General features: G+C 39.6%; 1 protein-coding gene across 1 annotated transcript in view; it reads left to right on the forward strand.

The window, feature by feature from the left end:
- The window catches only part of gabbr2 (gamma-aminobutyric acid (GABA) B receptor, 2), a 147,039-nt gene that overhangs the window by 37,016 nt on the left and 93,722 nt on the right, over positions 1-16,301 (forward strand). The window contains exon 2 of the mRNA XM_068332446.1: positions 6,625-6,762. Within this exon, the coding sequence (XP_068188547.1) occupies positions 6,625-6,762 (138 nt within the window). The remainder of the gene's footprint in view (positions 1-6,624; positions 6,763-16,301) is intronic.

A 16,301-nucleotide genomic window follows, 5' to 3' on the forward strand; every position in this document is an offset into this window, starting at 1 on the left:
ATGTGTACTCTCCTTGTATACACCAGGGCCTGCTGTCTAAATGTTACCACAAGGAGCCTTGATGCTCACTGCGCACATAGCTCGTACTTCATCCTTACCTCTACTCTCCATTTTCTCCCTCTGCTGCTCTTTTCCATCTCTTACTTTTTCTTTTTTGCATTGGTTTCTAAAGTCTTTCTAATGCCAGGCATCCTCTCAGTGGTTCTGTCGGTGCTGTGTTACACTGAAGTGGACCTCTCAGTAGCCGAGGGTCTCATTGACGTCGTACAAATTGCTCTAGGTTCTTAAAGATCTTTTGTCTCTTGTGTGTATGGATGGTAGCGGGCGAGACGAGGCTACTGCTGCTGCGCAAGAAGTTCAGTCAGAAGCAGTTGACCTTAATTGATGGATGCGTGACCCCAGTGAACTCGAGGGAGTCCTCTTTATCAAATTAATATTGATTTACAGTTAGGATAATTAAATATACTGCAGTTGCTTTGCTTTTACACTAAAACAGTAAAACCATAGCTTAACCGTAACAGACTGGTTGACAAACGCAGCAGAGCTCCCCCCCTCCTCCGTCCCAATCTTGAGAGTAACCGGTATCGACAGCCATTAAATAGATAATCTCCTTTAGATCTGACCTATTAGCTGCACACTACTAACTATATAGGGCTTTATAATGCCAGACTTATGGTTCGCCGGATTCAGTCGGGCTCACATTTCCTCTCCTGGCCTGGAGATGTGGAAGTAATTTGCCGAGGAGTGCAAGCAGGAGGCAGATGTAGCCGTTAGAGGTACCAGCTTCATGCATCTGCTGCACTGCAGCTGCATGGGGGCTCCAAACATCAGGACAGGATTAAAATACACACATCTGGAGGGCAGGATGACTCAAACTGTATTCACACAGAGTCATTCATCAGGTGTTGGATTTACTATTATGTGATTGATTATTTGAAAGTCTTTTACAGGTAAATTTTTGTCATTGGTGCATTAGACATTGAGAATGAGAAGCATCTTTTTCACCATTCAGAATTCTATCTTCAAGTCTTTGGTACTACGCCTATCCCACTTTGGAGCTCGGTCCTGGATGAGATCAGACTGGTTGGCTTTTCATCCTCTTTAAATGTATTTTTTAAAATACAGTATATTATGGTTTTCCTGGGGTTAAATGTAAATTTTTATCCATCAGACCCCCGTTTGGCTCTTCTAATCCACTCTTTATTTGTCAATAGTAGCAGTTTATTAATTTTTAACCTTATTTTTGAAACTTTGTAACTATGCTATACATACTGTTTTACAAATATAGTTATTAATATTACAGCATTAAAATATTATAGTGACTGAATTTAAAATTATCTAAAAAATACAAGTCTCAGCTGGTGATGTGTCCAGGGTGTATCCCACCTCCCCCGCCAGCTAGCTGGGATAAATTCCACCAGGGTGGAAAAACGGTTAGATGGATAAAAAAATAAATCAAACTTGAAGATATATAAAAAAAATATGTGTACAGGATGACTAAATAAATAAACAAATGTGTTCACAGGTACATATTCACAACTTATAAGTGAACTAAGTTACATCACATTGCATTAAAACAGACAAACAAGGCAAAAACATGTAAAACAACGCATTTCGGTGGTGGTATCCTGGAGGAGTGTGTTCTCAATTAATAACCTGTCTAAACATGAATAAACGGGACATTAAGATCCCCTCCCCTTTTCTCTATATCGTCCTCTCTCTTACGGACACACACACAGACACACACACACACGCACATACAGTCACTTTTTCAACAATGACACACACATGTTTTCTGTGGCACGTGTGTGCGTGTGTATCGGGCCTCGGGTTGCTGATTTGGGTGCTGTAATTTGCATTAGACAGGGACAGGTGCAGCTGCCTGTGTTTGCAGCGCTAACAAGGCATTTCATCATGGTTAACTCCAGCCTGGTGCTCTGATCACTTCTTGTTCTTGTCACAATGAAACACACGTGTTCATGCACATATAAAGACACGCACACATATGGAACACGCTGTAGAGCCTGTCGGTGTGAGGCCGCTGGTCTTCAAAGAGGGGAAGCTCATTGTCATCCTACATCATATCATTTGTCGACATGTGGCCAACAAAACACCTTCTTTGTCACAGCTGTCTTTGTCACACAAGGACCTGTAAGTTTCCTCTGCTTCTTGCACCAAATCAGTCTTAGGTGTTGATCTGCCCTGCTGTTTAAGCTTTGTTCTCTTAAAACTGATCACTGACTTTGATCATATTGATAAGCCTGATTTATGGATGGGGCGTTTCCTGTTTTAATATGCCACAGATATATTACCACAACAATATGGTCTGAAGTTATGAAAAAAAAGGGGCCATTTATGCATGTTGACCTTTAAAGGTGTTCCAAGACATTTCTAAGACAGAATTTTGATTAAAAAATACAAAATGAATGCAAATGATCTCTTGGTACAATGGATAATGGGGTTAAAAAAAAAAAATTTATTGACATTTTATGGCAGCTGTTTCCTCACATTTAACCTAATTGAATATGATATATCAGAGCCAAAGAACAGTAGGTTAATGTCATAAAGTGACGATAGATCAGAAGGGATGGATCTCAGCAGCTTTGTCTAAAGGTCAGAGTGAGGTTTGGTAATAGAGACGATATACTGAGGTGCATTCGAAATAAATTCTTGCGTCGCCAGCCGTCCCATCAATAATGTCCTCTAAATTGTGAACGTACTTCTGCAAACTCACCGCGTTAAAATGTCAAACTGAGGGGAGACATTTGTCAAGAGTAAAACATCAACAGAGTGAATTTTGTCGGAAGTTTGTTTGGAATCAGAGGCTTAACAGGACGAGCAGCAGGAGATCACATGGTGGTGATTCTACCATTCCACCAAATCTCTCTCTCTCTCTTCTCTCTCTCTCTCTCTCTCTCTCTCTCTCTCTCTCTCTCTCTCTCTCTCTCACTTCCTCTGTCTTTCTCTTCTCTCACACAACTTACCTTCCTTGGCCGCCTCCCAAGCCGGTCAAACAGATTACTACGGGCGTTAACCCCATCGATCAGCTCCAAATGGCCTCCAAATGCCAGGAATTAGATTTCAGACTAGGGGAGGAAATAAAGTACTGTAGTATTTCTTTTTGCTCCTCCTAGAAGTTAAGTGCTGCTCTGCTTTTCTCTCTATGATGACTGCTTCTTCTTCATAACTTCTTCAGAACTGTTATATTTGTTTCCCTCTTAATTTGGTTTAGAGGATATTTCTCTGATACAGCCGGATCCTAAATCCTCTCAGTGGCTGCTTGGGGATTCTAGAAATACACGTCTCATTGCTGTTCAATGCAAATAAAGAATGAAAGACTTTTAAAAATAACAAAACACAATAGAGAAATTCTAGCTATACTGAACGAAAGTCACTTTAGATTTACTATTCAGCGTATTTGTTCCATAACTGGTGGCCTTATTGCTAATCTTTAGGGCACTGTGCTGCCACTGAGAATGATCGTGAGCAAGTGAAGCAATCTCACGGTCGTGAATTACTCCATTGTGAGGTTATAATGGAGGGCAGGTTTATAACACTGCTTGTCTGGGCTTTATTATAGTGCACACTTAATGTCAGGCTAATACATTTCCCCTCCTGTATTCCTCTCTCTCCATTTGACTTCCTCGATCTGCCCTTTCTGTCACCATCATCTCCACCATCTCCATGTCCCTTTATCTTTGCGTCTCATGTTTCTCATCCTCTATGCCTCTTTCTCTATCTGGAATTAAGCATTCTCTATAGCTGAATAAGTATTGATTAATGTCTGAGTGGTTGTGCTACCTAATGAGAGGCCAAATATAACCATTGTGTGGATAGTAGCATGATAACAAAAAACGGTCAAGGCTGTGTGAGCAATCGTAACCGGTTGTGTGCATGTGTGTGTTGCAAACGGAGGAGAGGGTGAACAAACTAAGATGGGATAAAAGGAGAAGAAGAATGATGTAGCATTTCATTTCAGCTTTACCCCAATGAACAATGAAGCTAGTTGTCCAAAGTTGTCCTAAAATTCAGTTAATTGTAGTTTTAATAATGATTCTCAAATTGGGTCTTGGGTCTTGTTCTTTTGGTGGGATACAGTTTGATGCATGATAGAAAGTTCTACTCAATTATCCACCAACTAATTTGTAAATCCATCAAGAAAATAATCAAACAATTTCTCTTACTCTTATTTTGAATGAGTTTAACACAGATTAAAGAAAAGCTGTTTTGAAAAACTGAAGAGACTTAAGTAGGTTTAGTTGAGGTCACCTGTAGAAATATGGAAACCCTTGGTCAATCAGTGTGGTCACCATGTAAATGGTCTGCCATGTTAGACTGTGAAAACTCTTTTCCTTGCCGGAGAAAGAGTGAAGAACATAACCATTCTTTACCACCTACACTTTATTGTCACTCTCCATAATAAATCAGCTTAAACCTGCAATATCACCAAGCTCTATTGTGCCATTGACAAGTTTAGTTGCCCACATTTTTTCGCTGTTGCGTGGTAACCAATTGAGAGCCACAATCCTACCAGCCCACCTTGTTATGGCCAGCTGGAGAGAAATGAATAATAAGAGAATGCAAATGGAATATCTTCTTTAATAGCCTGCTGTTTTATTCAGCTGTGTGGCTGGGATAAGGAATCCACACTGTGTATAATCGCATCTTTTCTTTTTCATTTACCACAGGCATGTCCCTACTCGCATCTATGTTTGGCATTTGTCCTTCTGTATTCTCTATTCTACCTGTGTGAATGCATGTGTGGCATATATTTATATATGCATTTACTTGTTTCTTTCATGTTTTATCACCAGGTGTAATGAAGCCACTGGGTGTTAGACACATGTATTTTCTCTACTAGCCAGCAGGGGGCAACACGACTGGTTGCATAGAGGCTTATGAACAAGTAATTCTACATCTCAGCTGGTTTATTAACTTAGTAAACAGTTTGAGTTTAGGGTCTCAATCTTTACTTTCAAGTCTTGCTCAATACGATGTTAATTTTGTGTTTCAAGTTGATGTAGAATTAAATAGATAAAAGAGGATATTCTTCGTGAGTCAAACTCAGTCAAGGACGGAGGTGCAGCCCAGTTTTAATGCTTGAGAATACTATGTGACCAGTGAGAGAGTGAGGTCATGGTAGGTTTACACTAGAGGGAACCTTTTAACCCTTACCCTCCTCACAAAACAACTCAACAGACACAAGAATGGAAATGTGTGTCAACCCTTCAGTCATGATACCTGCAGTTCTCTTGATGCCGTTACAAAGGGATCACAACATACAGTCCTGCATGTCCAGTTAGGAGTCTCATTCCCCCGCATTTGATTTTCTGTTTTTCAATCTGTGCTGTGAAGGGGCCGGCTGCGCTGCTGGAAATCTCATTCAGCCGCTGGATGACGGCTAACAAGGTCAAATAACTCTCCAGATGAGATAGAACGTGTCAGAAAGAGCGCACACACACACACACACACACACACACACACACACACACACACACACACACACACACACACACACACACACACACACACACACACACACACACACTCCACCTGCCTTTCAGTCAGTCCATCTATCTGTTAGCCGCACACAGTAACAAATCCTGAATTGAGTGGCAATAATAGAAGACCGAGAGGGGAAGTGTTTACCGCTGATACAAATATCATCGCAGTAGAACCAATTCGACTGCTCATGTTGGGATTAATAGGAACCTACAGGTTTTTTTTTCTTCCCTCATTTCTTCTCTCCATTTTCGCATACTCTTTTCCTTTGGTTGCCATAGTGACGTGAAATTACTGCATTCTGCAGCACAGGACTGGGGAAGGTGGGGGGGCTCTGCATCCTTTGAGATACATTGTTCTGTGTGATGATCTCAAAGCGTGCGCATGCATGTGGCAGTTAGTGTGTGTTAGTGTGTGTGCAACAGCACTTAGAAATGGCAACAAGTTAAATTTCCTTTAAATGCCATATTGTTTATTTCACAAGCAGAATGCATTAAACTAGTTCACTAGTTTTTCTTTTAAACCTGGTGAGCTGTGATTCATTTCACCTGATTTCCCCCTCGAGATTATTGAAGGATATTAAAGGATTCTGATTTTGATTCTGATCAATTGAGTGATCAGATCTGATGTTATCTCCAACTATTAAAACCATTTTCCCCCCAAACGTGCGGCTACAACCAAACAGACATCATTTATATGTATAATTTGATGCAAAATGAAGCCCAGTGATGAGCTGTCGTCTTATCTGAGGTATACCCTGCCTTTTGTCACCTGGGATAGGCTCCAACAGATCTGTGACCGACAAGATGGACAAGCGGCTGTAGACGAAAAGATTGCAATTGTCTCGGCTATAAGAGGATGGATAGATGGATGGATGTAAAATAAAAACGTTGATTTACGTTTACATGGTAACCCAGCTAGGTCGATGGATAGATACATAGATTATTTTCTATAACCCTGTCCTCCTACTCTTGTCTCTTCAGCATCTAATCTTAATTTCTGAGTTTCAGACTATTTTCTCACATTCCCCCAACAGAAGCTAATTAAAATGCCTCTTTTCTCTCTCCCCATTGTCTACTTCTCCCTTCTCTCCTCCCCCTCCTCCTCCCTCTGTGTCTGCAGTGTGACAATGCCAAGGGGCTGAGGGCCTTCTTTGATGCCATATGCTACGGTCCCAAGCACCTGATGATCTTCGGCGGTGTCTGCCCATCTGTGACCTCCATCATTGCCGAGTCCTTGGAGGGCTGGAATCTGGTGCAGGTAGGGGTGGCGCTGCCTGTATGTTGTGTTAGTGCAGACTGGATGCTGTTGTTCTGTTGAGTTGTGCTCATTAGCGTGAAGAATAGAATTAAATAGATTTACAAACTCCTGGGTACACACTAGATATCCAACTAGGAGATTGGATATCTCAGGAAATTTCAAAATCTGCTTAAATAACTTTCCGAAAATTCTCATCACAAACTATTCTTACACAATCGTTAAATATCCCTTCACTGTGGTTGTGTTGTTGTTTTTTTTAGTAATACGACATTCAAGCCACATATTGCATTTGATAAATACAGATCAAGTTGCCAATCAATATTTGTAGCCATGGCAACTTCAGCTTATTGTGAAATGAGGTGTTTAGCCTATAATGATATTGCTCTAATCAGTAGAATTCAACTTCATTTTCAAATCAGAGCTAAAATGTCTCTTGGCAAATCTGAACTAAGCTCTGGAATGTCTAGAAGAAGAAAATCCTCATCAAATTATAAACCTGACTCAAGATGCTTCACGGTGAAAACTGGTTTCATGTGGCACACATGATCTAAAATATATTTTAATCCTATTATATGTTGATCTGGTCTATAATCAAATTTCATCATTGCATATTATCTTGCTTACTTAATACTTCCATTTGCAGCTATTAATTTAGGAGAGCTGTTTGACGGCTCACTTTAAGATCCAGCCGTTGTTGCATTTTGGATATTTTTGACCCTATTGCATTAACATATAAGGGAAATACATCCTCCTGATGAACACAATCCATTCACTGCAAACTCCACAAAGGCTATTGGACACTGATAGAAGAGGATTGATCTTTGCTATGGAGGAGACAGTTAAATTCAAGATGCTGCTTTGAGGATTGAATGCCTCTGAATGTGCTGCATGTGCTGCATCCTGCATTTATAATTACTGCGAATCTTCTTCATGTTCTATTTGGCTGGTCTTGTCAGAGTTACTCAAGAATTAAAAGATTGTCAGGAAGAGAATGAAAGGATGAGTGAGTTTTTGTTCTTGTGTTTCCATCCTTTGGGTGGCAATTTTGTAAGGAGAGAGAGAGAGAGAGAGAGAGAGAGAGAGAGAGAGAGAGAGAGAGAGAGAGAGAGAGAGAGAGAGAGAGAGAGGGAGAGAGGGAGAGAAGGGGAGAGAGAGTGAGAGAGAGAGAGTGAGAGTGTGTATGTTCTCCTCTGTATTTATTTGCTTGTTTGCCTGTGATAACCTGTAAGGTGTGCAGTAGTAATCTTCAACTCTGCAGAACACTCCGCCTCGTACAGTGTGTTCCCCCAAGCATTTCACCAACCAGACTCTTATTGCTATTCACACACACAGACCAACACCGGCAAAATCCTACCTGCCTGAGCGTACACACCGGGACACTATCTGAATATTAGACAGCAAGTAATCGAGGGAAAAATGGAAAGTGAATGATGGAGGAGAGACCTAGAATAACCCCGTTTTTAGATGAGATGCTAAAAGAAAGCACATCTGTCTTCCTTCCCGTTACCATCAGTAACTTAGTGATGTTGTATCACTTTATATTAAATTATTTCCCATTGCATTTGTTTATAAGTATTAGTGCTAATGTGTGCATATGCGTGCTGATATTCCTGTTGTGGTACAATATCAGAGGCTTAGGTTATTACTTAGCAAACCTGAGCTACATCCTCATTAGCATATGACTCACCAAGGAAGTATAATTTGCAGTGAACATCTTTAGAGAGACACATCAGTGGTTCCAAACAACACACCAGAGCCTGAATGCACCCTGAGGTGGCAGTTTTTGGTAAAGCTTCTCCTCACATTTTAAAGCATGATTGTTGGCCTCATTATTTGCACATGGCAGATGTACAGTCAATATACATATATGGATGAAAGAATAAGCATGAAAAAAATTGACGGGTAGGGTGTCTCCTGTATGGATTATTCACTGGTTTGGTTCTGTACCCTGCAAAATTTGGATTCTGTTGCTTTGCATGTTTATTACCCAGCCTTGACACTCCCCTTTTCAGTTGGCGTAGAAGCAAATTCAACATTTTTCATGGTGATTTTGAGGGCCGGGCTCAATGATGGATGGATGGATGGATGGATGGATGGATGGATGGATGGATAGATGGATAGATAGATTGCACATATCGAGCTCATCATCCTCACATCAAAACGAGGAGCTTAGAGATGAGATATCTAGGGTGGAGAGAGCTGAGAGGACCAGCACTCCTGGAAATTATTTAATCACATGCCCATAAAAATAGTGTTCAATCAGTGGTGATGTCTCGTGACGTTAAATCAGGCGAATCTACAAATTCAGGCTTCATTTAGGGATGATACAATGGTGTTTAACTGGTTTTGTAATGACAATAACCTCAATGATAATGAAATTTCTCAGGTAGTTGTTAATTTAGAGACTACAAAAGAAACATTGGTGCCATAGTGAGCCAATCAGAGGCAGGATTGGGTCACCATGTTGCTATAGTAGCATGTGATCCAGGAATCATCCAGTTAAACATTCGAGCTTCTCACCTGCTCTCCTGTAGAACGTGACATGCTTTACTTTTAGCTCCGTTAGTGTCTAATTCTAACTTGTTTGTGACACTTGGTGATTCTAACTCCTGGCTCCTTGCTGGAGCAGGAGGAGGAAACGAACGTCACCACCAAAGGATGGATGATGAGGATCAGACTGAGGGACTGATGGAGGGATAGTAGCAGATAACAGCCTAAGATTGAATTCCAAAGAAGAGGAAGGGGCAAGCTACAGCTGTGTCCATGAAGCGCCATCAGCCACAAACACCACTGATTGCTCTATTTTTATCCCACAAAACAATGAATTTTCAAACCATCCCCTCTGGCAGCAATCCTGGTGTGTGATTAATCTTGTGTTCTCCTCAGCATGACATCATGTAATTCCAGAGACTTTATGAATGCATTTTGGCACAGGTATCTGTAGCCAATCAACATGCTGCATTCTGTTTACCCTCCATTTCCTGAAATTATGGGAAGTCCTTTCTCTTCACCACAGCATTGGTGTCTATTTTCTGTAAATGAGTCACTGAGTGGCAGGAAATAGCCCCAGTCCACCCCTCTTGCCAGTTGCTGGCCTCTTCTTGTTCGCCAATTAGGCCTATCAGTGGTGGCACTGTTCATTTTCAACCACGTGGAGTGTGTAATGAAAAATTATGCTTCCGATTATTTTGCCTCATGTCATCTGGAAGAGAGGAAGCAGAAAGGAAAACGTTATTTATGCACGATCAGACAAATATTTATGGAAAAACAGCATAGCTTTTTTTTTTTGAAAAGTCGATCTGAAAATCAACCCCATTTTGTTTGTGTTTCGGAGTCGCAATTTAAACACTTCCTTGTGTCCTCCGCCTCAATGTAAAGCTTACACTAAACTTAAGCACCAAACCTCTGATTCATTCATCTTTTAGGAGCAATGAACAATGAAGTCAATAGACAGAAAGAAGAAAAAGTCGCACCGTCTCCAAACCTGGACATCGAGCTAATTTTTACAAGTCTGCTATATGAAGCCCATTTTTCTTCTCCTTGTTGTATTCATTGCAGAACCTTCATTAAGCCAAGCCATCCAGGGACAGCAAAGTTGCCTCTCTGCATCCTTCTGGTGCTACATCTCTTTCTCTCTCTCTTTTTCTTTTTTGACTTTACACCAAGTCTTCGGGGTCTTCTTTCCCCCCATTTTCTTTCTCTGGCTCTCCCTGAGTGCTACACTGCATGCTTCAATAAAACATGTGATGCCTACCACTGCAGTATTCTGCCTCACTTACATCAAATCCTCTTGTGTACCATATCAATATTTCATTACTCTCAAAGTTTTAGGCAAAATCTCGGAGTGCAATGGCAAAGAATGGTGTGAAGATCACAATAGATCATTGTGAGTCAGAACTATGAGTAAGTTAAAGCTCAGGCGAATCGATGAGTACTTGTTTCGTTATTGAGCAGATTAGGATTTAAAAATTAAGATTTAAATGAAACTTCAAAAAATTGTAAATATTTATTACGATTTTATTCCAACTGAATCAGGACAACAACAAAAAAAAAGGACTGCTTGAGAAAAGAGATTGACTTTTTTTTCATATTGTTAATTTTCTCATTAAGTTCCAACCCAAACCTCCAACGCTGGATTAATGACATTAATGTCTGGAGAAGCACCACTACATTTTGATGGGCAAACTTGATTTTGTCACATTATCTAAATTAGTAAAGGTGCCATTTAGAAAGTGAGTGAGCGGATTATTCGTAATAGCGTTTATGGCTTGTATATTACATTTGAAATTTCTTAGACAGACTGCTGTTGACGTGAAACAAGTCGAGAGTTGACATTTCAAGCAAGGCTAATTCTCAGACAAATGAGCCTGCTGCGCAGATGTAAAAATAGAATGATTTCCTCTTCATTTCAATGTTTTCCCATTGAGTCTGTCACAATATCGCTCTCTTTTATTGCTTGAGGCAAAAAGGAGACAAAGAGAGACAGAAGGAAATATTAATTATGTGCTGTGTGTTTATCTTGGGTGCTGTCTGCACTTGTGGAACACATCAGCGTGTGCCGCAAAGCTGCGCTGCTCTACCTATTTGCGGCGCCAAATTCACATTTGTCAGGAAACAGTAATTAGCTAATTAGCGGCATTTGTAGAATACAAGCCATTAAGGGGATGCAACTGTTGGTGTAACGTCAAATAAACATGCTAGTTCATTGGCATTCAAGGGGAACAAGAGCTTTTACAGAGAATCTTTCTTCTTCTGTTCTTCCCAAGGAAGCAGAAGCCACAAATGGAAACAGTTTCTTCTTCCTTCTTTCGGCCGTAACGCAACTGTTTGACACCGAGGTCTGTGAGACGCAGGCAAAAGGAAAGCAAGATGAATTCCACCCCTGCGATACAACGCTACCGTTACCCCAGTCGTTTTCTAAGGGGGAGAGTAAAAACAGAAAATCAGTGTCAAACTCACGCTAATTATGGTGCAAAAACCTGCCAGCCAGCAGCAGCAATAAACAAACTAGACAAATTAGTAGTTCAAGCTTGTTTTTGATGTTTTGCACAGGGACTTTATCATAATCATGCATGTTTTTTATGCATCCACATCTCGGTTCTTTTTAAAATTTCTTTGTTTTCTCTTTTGGGATTTGCAGGCTTTGATTGCACTAATTTTAGTCCAGGGCACCTTGATAAACCAACTAGCTGCATACAGTTCTTAGTTTATGGATGAAAATAAAGTTTTGGAAAAGTCCATGCTGAAATAAGAAATGACACATGGACACATGGTTCAAAAGGCATTCCTTTAATCAAGCTGGCTTGATTATGATGAAAGATAGAGTTAATCTAAGTCAAGAAGCAGAAATTCCTTTAGATGCAACTTGTAGAGAAAAAGTTATAGAGCTCGGAAAGAATGGATAAAATATCCAAATGTTTTGCTGCTCCAAGACTGAAACAGTGCAGACCTGTGGGTTCTTGCATTTGTCAGATACAGAATGGAAAATTTAGAGACAATTTTTAGCATTAGAAGGTTAAGGAAAGTAGAATTATTTGCTAAAAAAAAAAAAACTAATAGAGATGTCATATGTTTTAAAATCTGCACAGTTTATGTTCATCCCTGGGTATTCTAGAGTAACAGGTAGGGATACCTCATGTACCGACATATGGGTCGCAACAGAACTGAACGAGTCAAATCCTTCAAACTATATCAAAAAACAAAGGCAGAGTCACCAAGCAATCGGACATCAAACAGGAGCCCGCTCCATTACAAGCCATTAAAACCAATAATGGCTGCTTGGAAAGAGTGAAGCTTAGAGGATCAATAAAGGGCAGTTTAACTGTCTGACACAGCTCACTAATATCTGAAACATCAACTCCACTTGAGACAGAGACGGAGGGGGAGAGAGATGGAGGGGTGGGGGGGAACAAGTGCACGAAGTTGATGCGTTAGAGAGAAGAAAGACTTGAGATCATTACAGAATGCTTTCCATCCTTTACTTTTCTGTGGCAAGTCTTACTCCTCACTAGATGTGCAGATTATTTCAGACCTAACCTTTACAGAATAATTCCAATCCTGCACAAAAATGACAAATCAATACATACGTTACACAATAAGGGTAAGATTCCTATTTCAAATCATGTGAAAAGAAAATGTTTAAATTTGGATAAAAAGTTCTTAACAGTGGGGGTTCTCAAAGGCTTCCTCCCCTTCTATACTTCATTCTGTTCATTTTCCTCTTTGTCATTTTTCCCCTCTATCTCCCTCCTCCCACACAATCCTTTTTCACTTTATCGGGGCATCCGAATGCAGAAACGTTAAGCCTCCTTGAGGTTGATACTGAGCTCACTGCTATTTTCTCTCTGTACTGGTGCAGTCATACAATATGTCTCTCTTACTGTGTGGCTGCAAATGGAATCCAGAATGATAAGTGATGATGAAAGATAATGTCCCTGTAGCTTCTGGCACTTCTTAGTCTGTGAAGTCGTAATCATAATTGAGAAGGTCGTAAACACCAAAAACAAAGTGGTGGTTCTGTCTTGCATGTCTCAGTACGTTTTAACGATTGAGGGTCCCCAAAAACATGTTCTCTCAAATTTTGTTCTCAGATTTGTTGAAATCTGTTAGCCAGCAGTCCTTTGCTACGTTAAGCCATCCACCTGATCCAACTGCAGATAAAGATGCTGATTATTATTATTATTATTATTATTATTATTATTATTATTATTATTATTATTATTATTATTATTATTATTATTATTATTATTATTATTATCTGACTTAGTTGTGAACGTCAGCACTGTTCATTTAGGTAGGGTGAATAGTCCAAGGTGGGCAGAGGGTGGAAGATGATGTTAATTATTCAGGCTTTTCTTTTACGTCTTAGCTTTGCTCTTTTTGTGGTAATATTTAAAATGCCGAGAAGATGTAAGACAAACGAAATGTCTAAACAACATAATTACTACGTGATGTACACTGATGCACTGATTACAAATACTTTATTATGAGTCACAAACCATACATTGTATAAAAAAGGTAAAAGTAATATGTGAATTGTACTAATTTTGCAAATAAAATAAAAAACGTCCTGACCTCGTGGTTCCTGTACTTAACGTCTTCTATGTTGCTTTACCTGGCATATAATTATTATTACAATTAATAATAATATTACATGAAAGATGTTTTTATAATTTATTTTTGCCATTTTCTATCATTTTTTCCATAAATAAATCAAAGTGAGATAGCAGAAATCAACATTTTTAGAGATATTATGATTGTTTGTTTTCTTTCTATATTGTGTCCAGTGGGTAAATGTGATGTGATTTTATTTGTTGTCAGAGACTGTGAGTGGCAGGTAAACGACTTGACACATCTTGAATCACAAATCCCCTCTGCCAGTTGGTGTCCTCATTGATCAGCTGTTCCACTCAGGCTCAGACTTAGTTGCTCAGTTGGACAAATGAACGCACCGTTAGAGTCTTGCATGTTGTCACGCATGCAGACTGCCACAGGCTTGCATTTCCACTTTTCTCCATTCTCTCTGCCAAACCTGTCGCTCTGCCTCATTTTCTTTCTAACCCTCTTCCCTCTTTCTGCTTCTGAATCTCTCCTGTGACAAAAGGGGAGTTCTTTTTCAAAGGGCTTCAGAAACCCTGAAGCACATTAAGTAGAAATTGCTATAATTGGTGAAGACGTGCTGAAGCGTAGTGAAGGATAGGAGCTTGTACTGTTTCAGAGTGCAGAAAGACATCACAGGGACACCGCTTTCATGAATTGTCACAACATGCTTCCTGTTGCGTTATGATTTGACATTTGTCAAAGGATTTTCCTTTGTTTTCTGGCTGTGGCCTTACATTTACATTTAAATTGGTATTGTGATATTCATATTCAAAATAACTGAGCAGTTATGTAATATGGACTATAGCTTTTCCTCGTATGGTAGCCTTTCAAGAGTTTCATGCCATTAAAGGTTAAATAGATGGGGTTTTGAATATTAAAGTAGTAGCAAAACAATTTCCTATGCAAAGATCTAAAGTTGTAATAGTAATGGAGTCTTGAGGATGAAATGATATCACACTTCAATATAAAACCTGGAAAATGGATCTAAATAATTTAAAATATTTGTTTTTAGAAGGAAATCAATATACCCTGGTTAGATTATATCATTTGTTGGTAATGTATTACACTACCATGGTGAAGATCACAGCGATACAATTCCAGAATGGTCAAATTAAATTAATTTAACGTGACTTATCGATTGAATCAAACACCTGTAGCCACTGATGCTAAGCTTGTTTGCAACAGCAGTCACTAAATGTGTGTGTTTGTGTTCAGCTCCAGTAACATACTGATGGATTGGGGTATGGGTGGGCACATCAATTATTATTGATTGGAAAACGCTTTTCATAACTGCCCCATCATAAAGTACCATATGGCGCATCACATAACCTTGCACTGCTCACGTAGCGATCAGAAAGATGCAGAAAGAGCGTGACAGCCATAGCGAGAGAGAGGAAATAGCATGAGAAAACTTCACAACTAAAAAGCTTATGCACTTAGGCACAGATTTACTCATTCAAAATGTACAACAGCCCTTCCCCATAAGTTGCATCGTGAATGTCTACCCATCCTTTTGTTAAAGCAGGTATTTATGCATTTTTTGACTCTCTGTTGGCTGTGGACCCGACTATTCAAATGTTGTCTTCAACCAGGAGGGACAGTGTGACAGCACGAGACTTTTCAAGTGAGCTTATTCAAATATATAGGTGGGGACATATACAGTGTATATATACGTATATACGTATATACGTGTGTATATATATATACGTGTGTGTATATGTATATATATATATATATATATATATATATATATATATATATATATATACACACGTGTATATCTCCCCACCTATATATATATAAATATATATATAGTATATGTGCTGATATGCTGCACTATTTAAAATTAAAATTTAATCCTTTCAGTGGTTGTTATGCACAAGTGCCTGAGCGACAAAGCGGAGAGAGTGGCACTGCTGGCTAATTAGCGTAGAGTGAAATGTGTCTGTACTTCAGTCTGTCAGTCATGCACTCATCAGATACAGTAAACTGGTTGTAGATGCACAAACAGTCACACAGGTGCACATGATGAATGGCAGCACAGGGTCTGTACAAACACCCTTATGTTACATACATCTACACCATCCACACACACACACACACACACACACACACACACACACACACACACACACACACACACACACACACACACACACACACACACACACACACACACACACACACACACACACACACACACACTGGCAATGCTAGTTGTATTATCAACTTGTTCAAACTTTTAAATTTATAAATACCCCTGTGGTATTAAAAGCAAGTTTGTGTTTGACTAGTGGAGTGCTGAGTATCTCCACATCCAAATGGATCAGAACTGTTTCTCGTCATTCTTTCCTCTTTTAGCCACTGCTTTTCATCTTCTCCATATCTTGTCCATTTTGATCATGTCATTGAATCCTTACTGGCTAAAACTCATTTCT

This window comes from Antennarius striatus, chromosome 14, assembly GCF_040054535.1.
Source record: "Antennarius striatus isolate MH-2024 chromosome 14, ASM4005453v1, whole genome shotgun sequence".
NCBI classification, from domain to species: Eukaryota; Metazoa; Chordata; class Actinopteri; order Lophiiformes; family Antennariidae; genus Antennarius; species Antennarius striatus.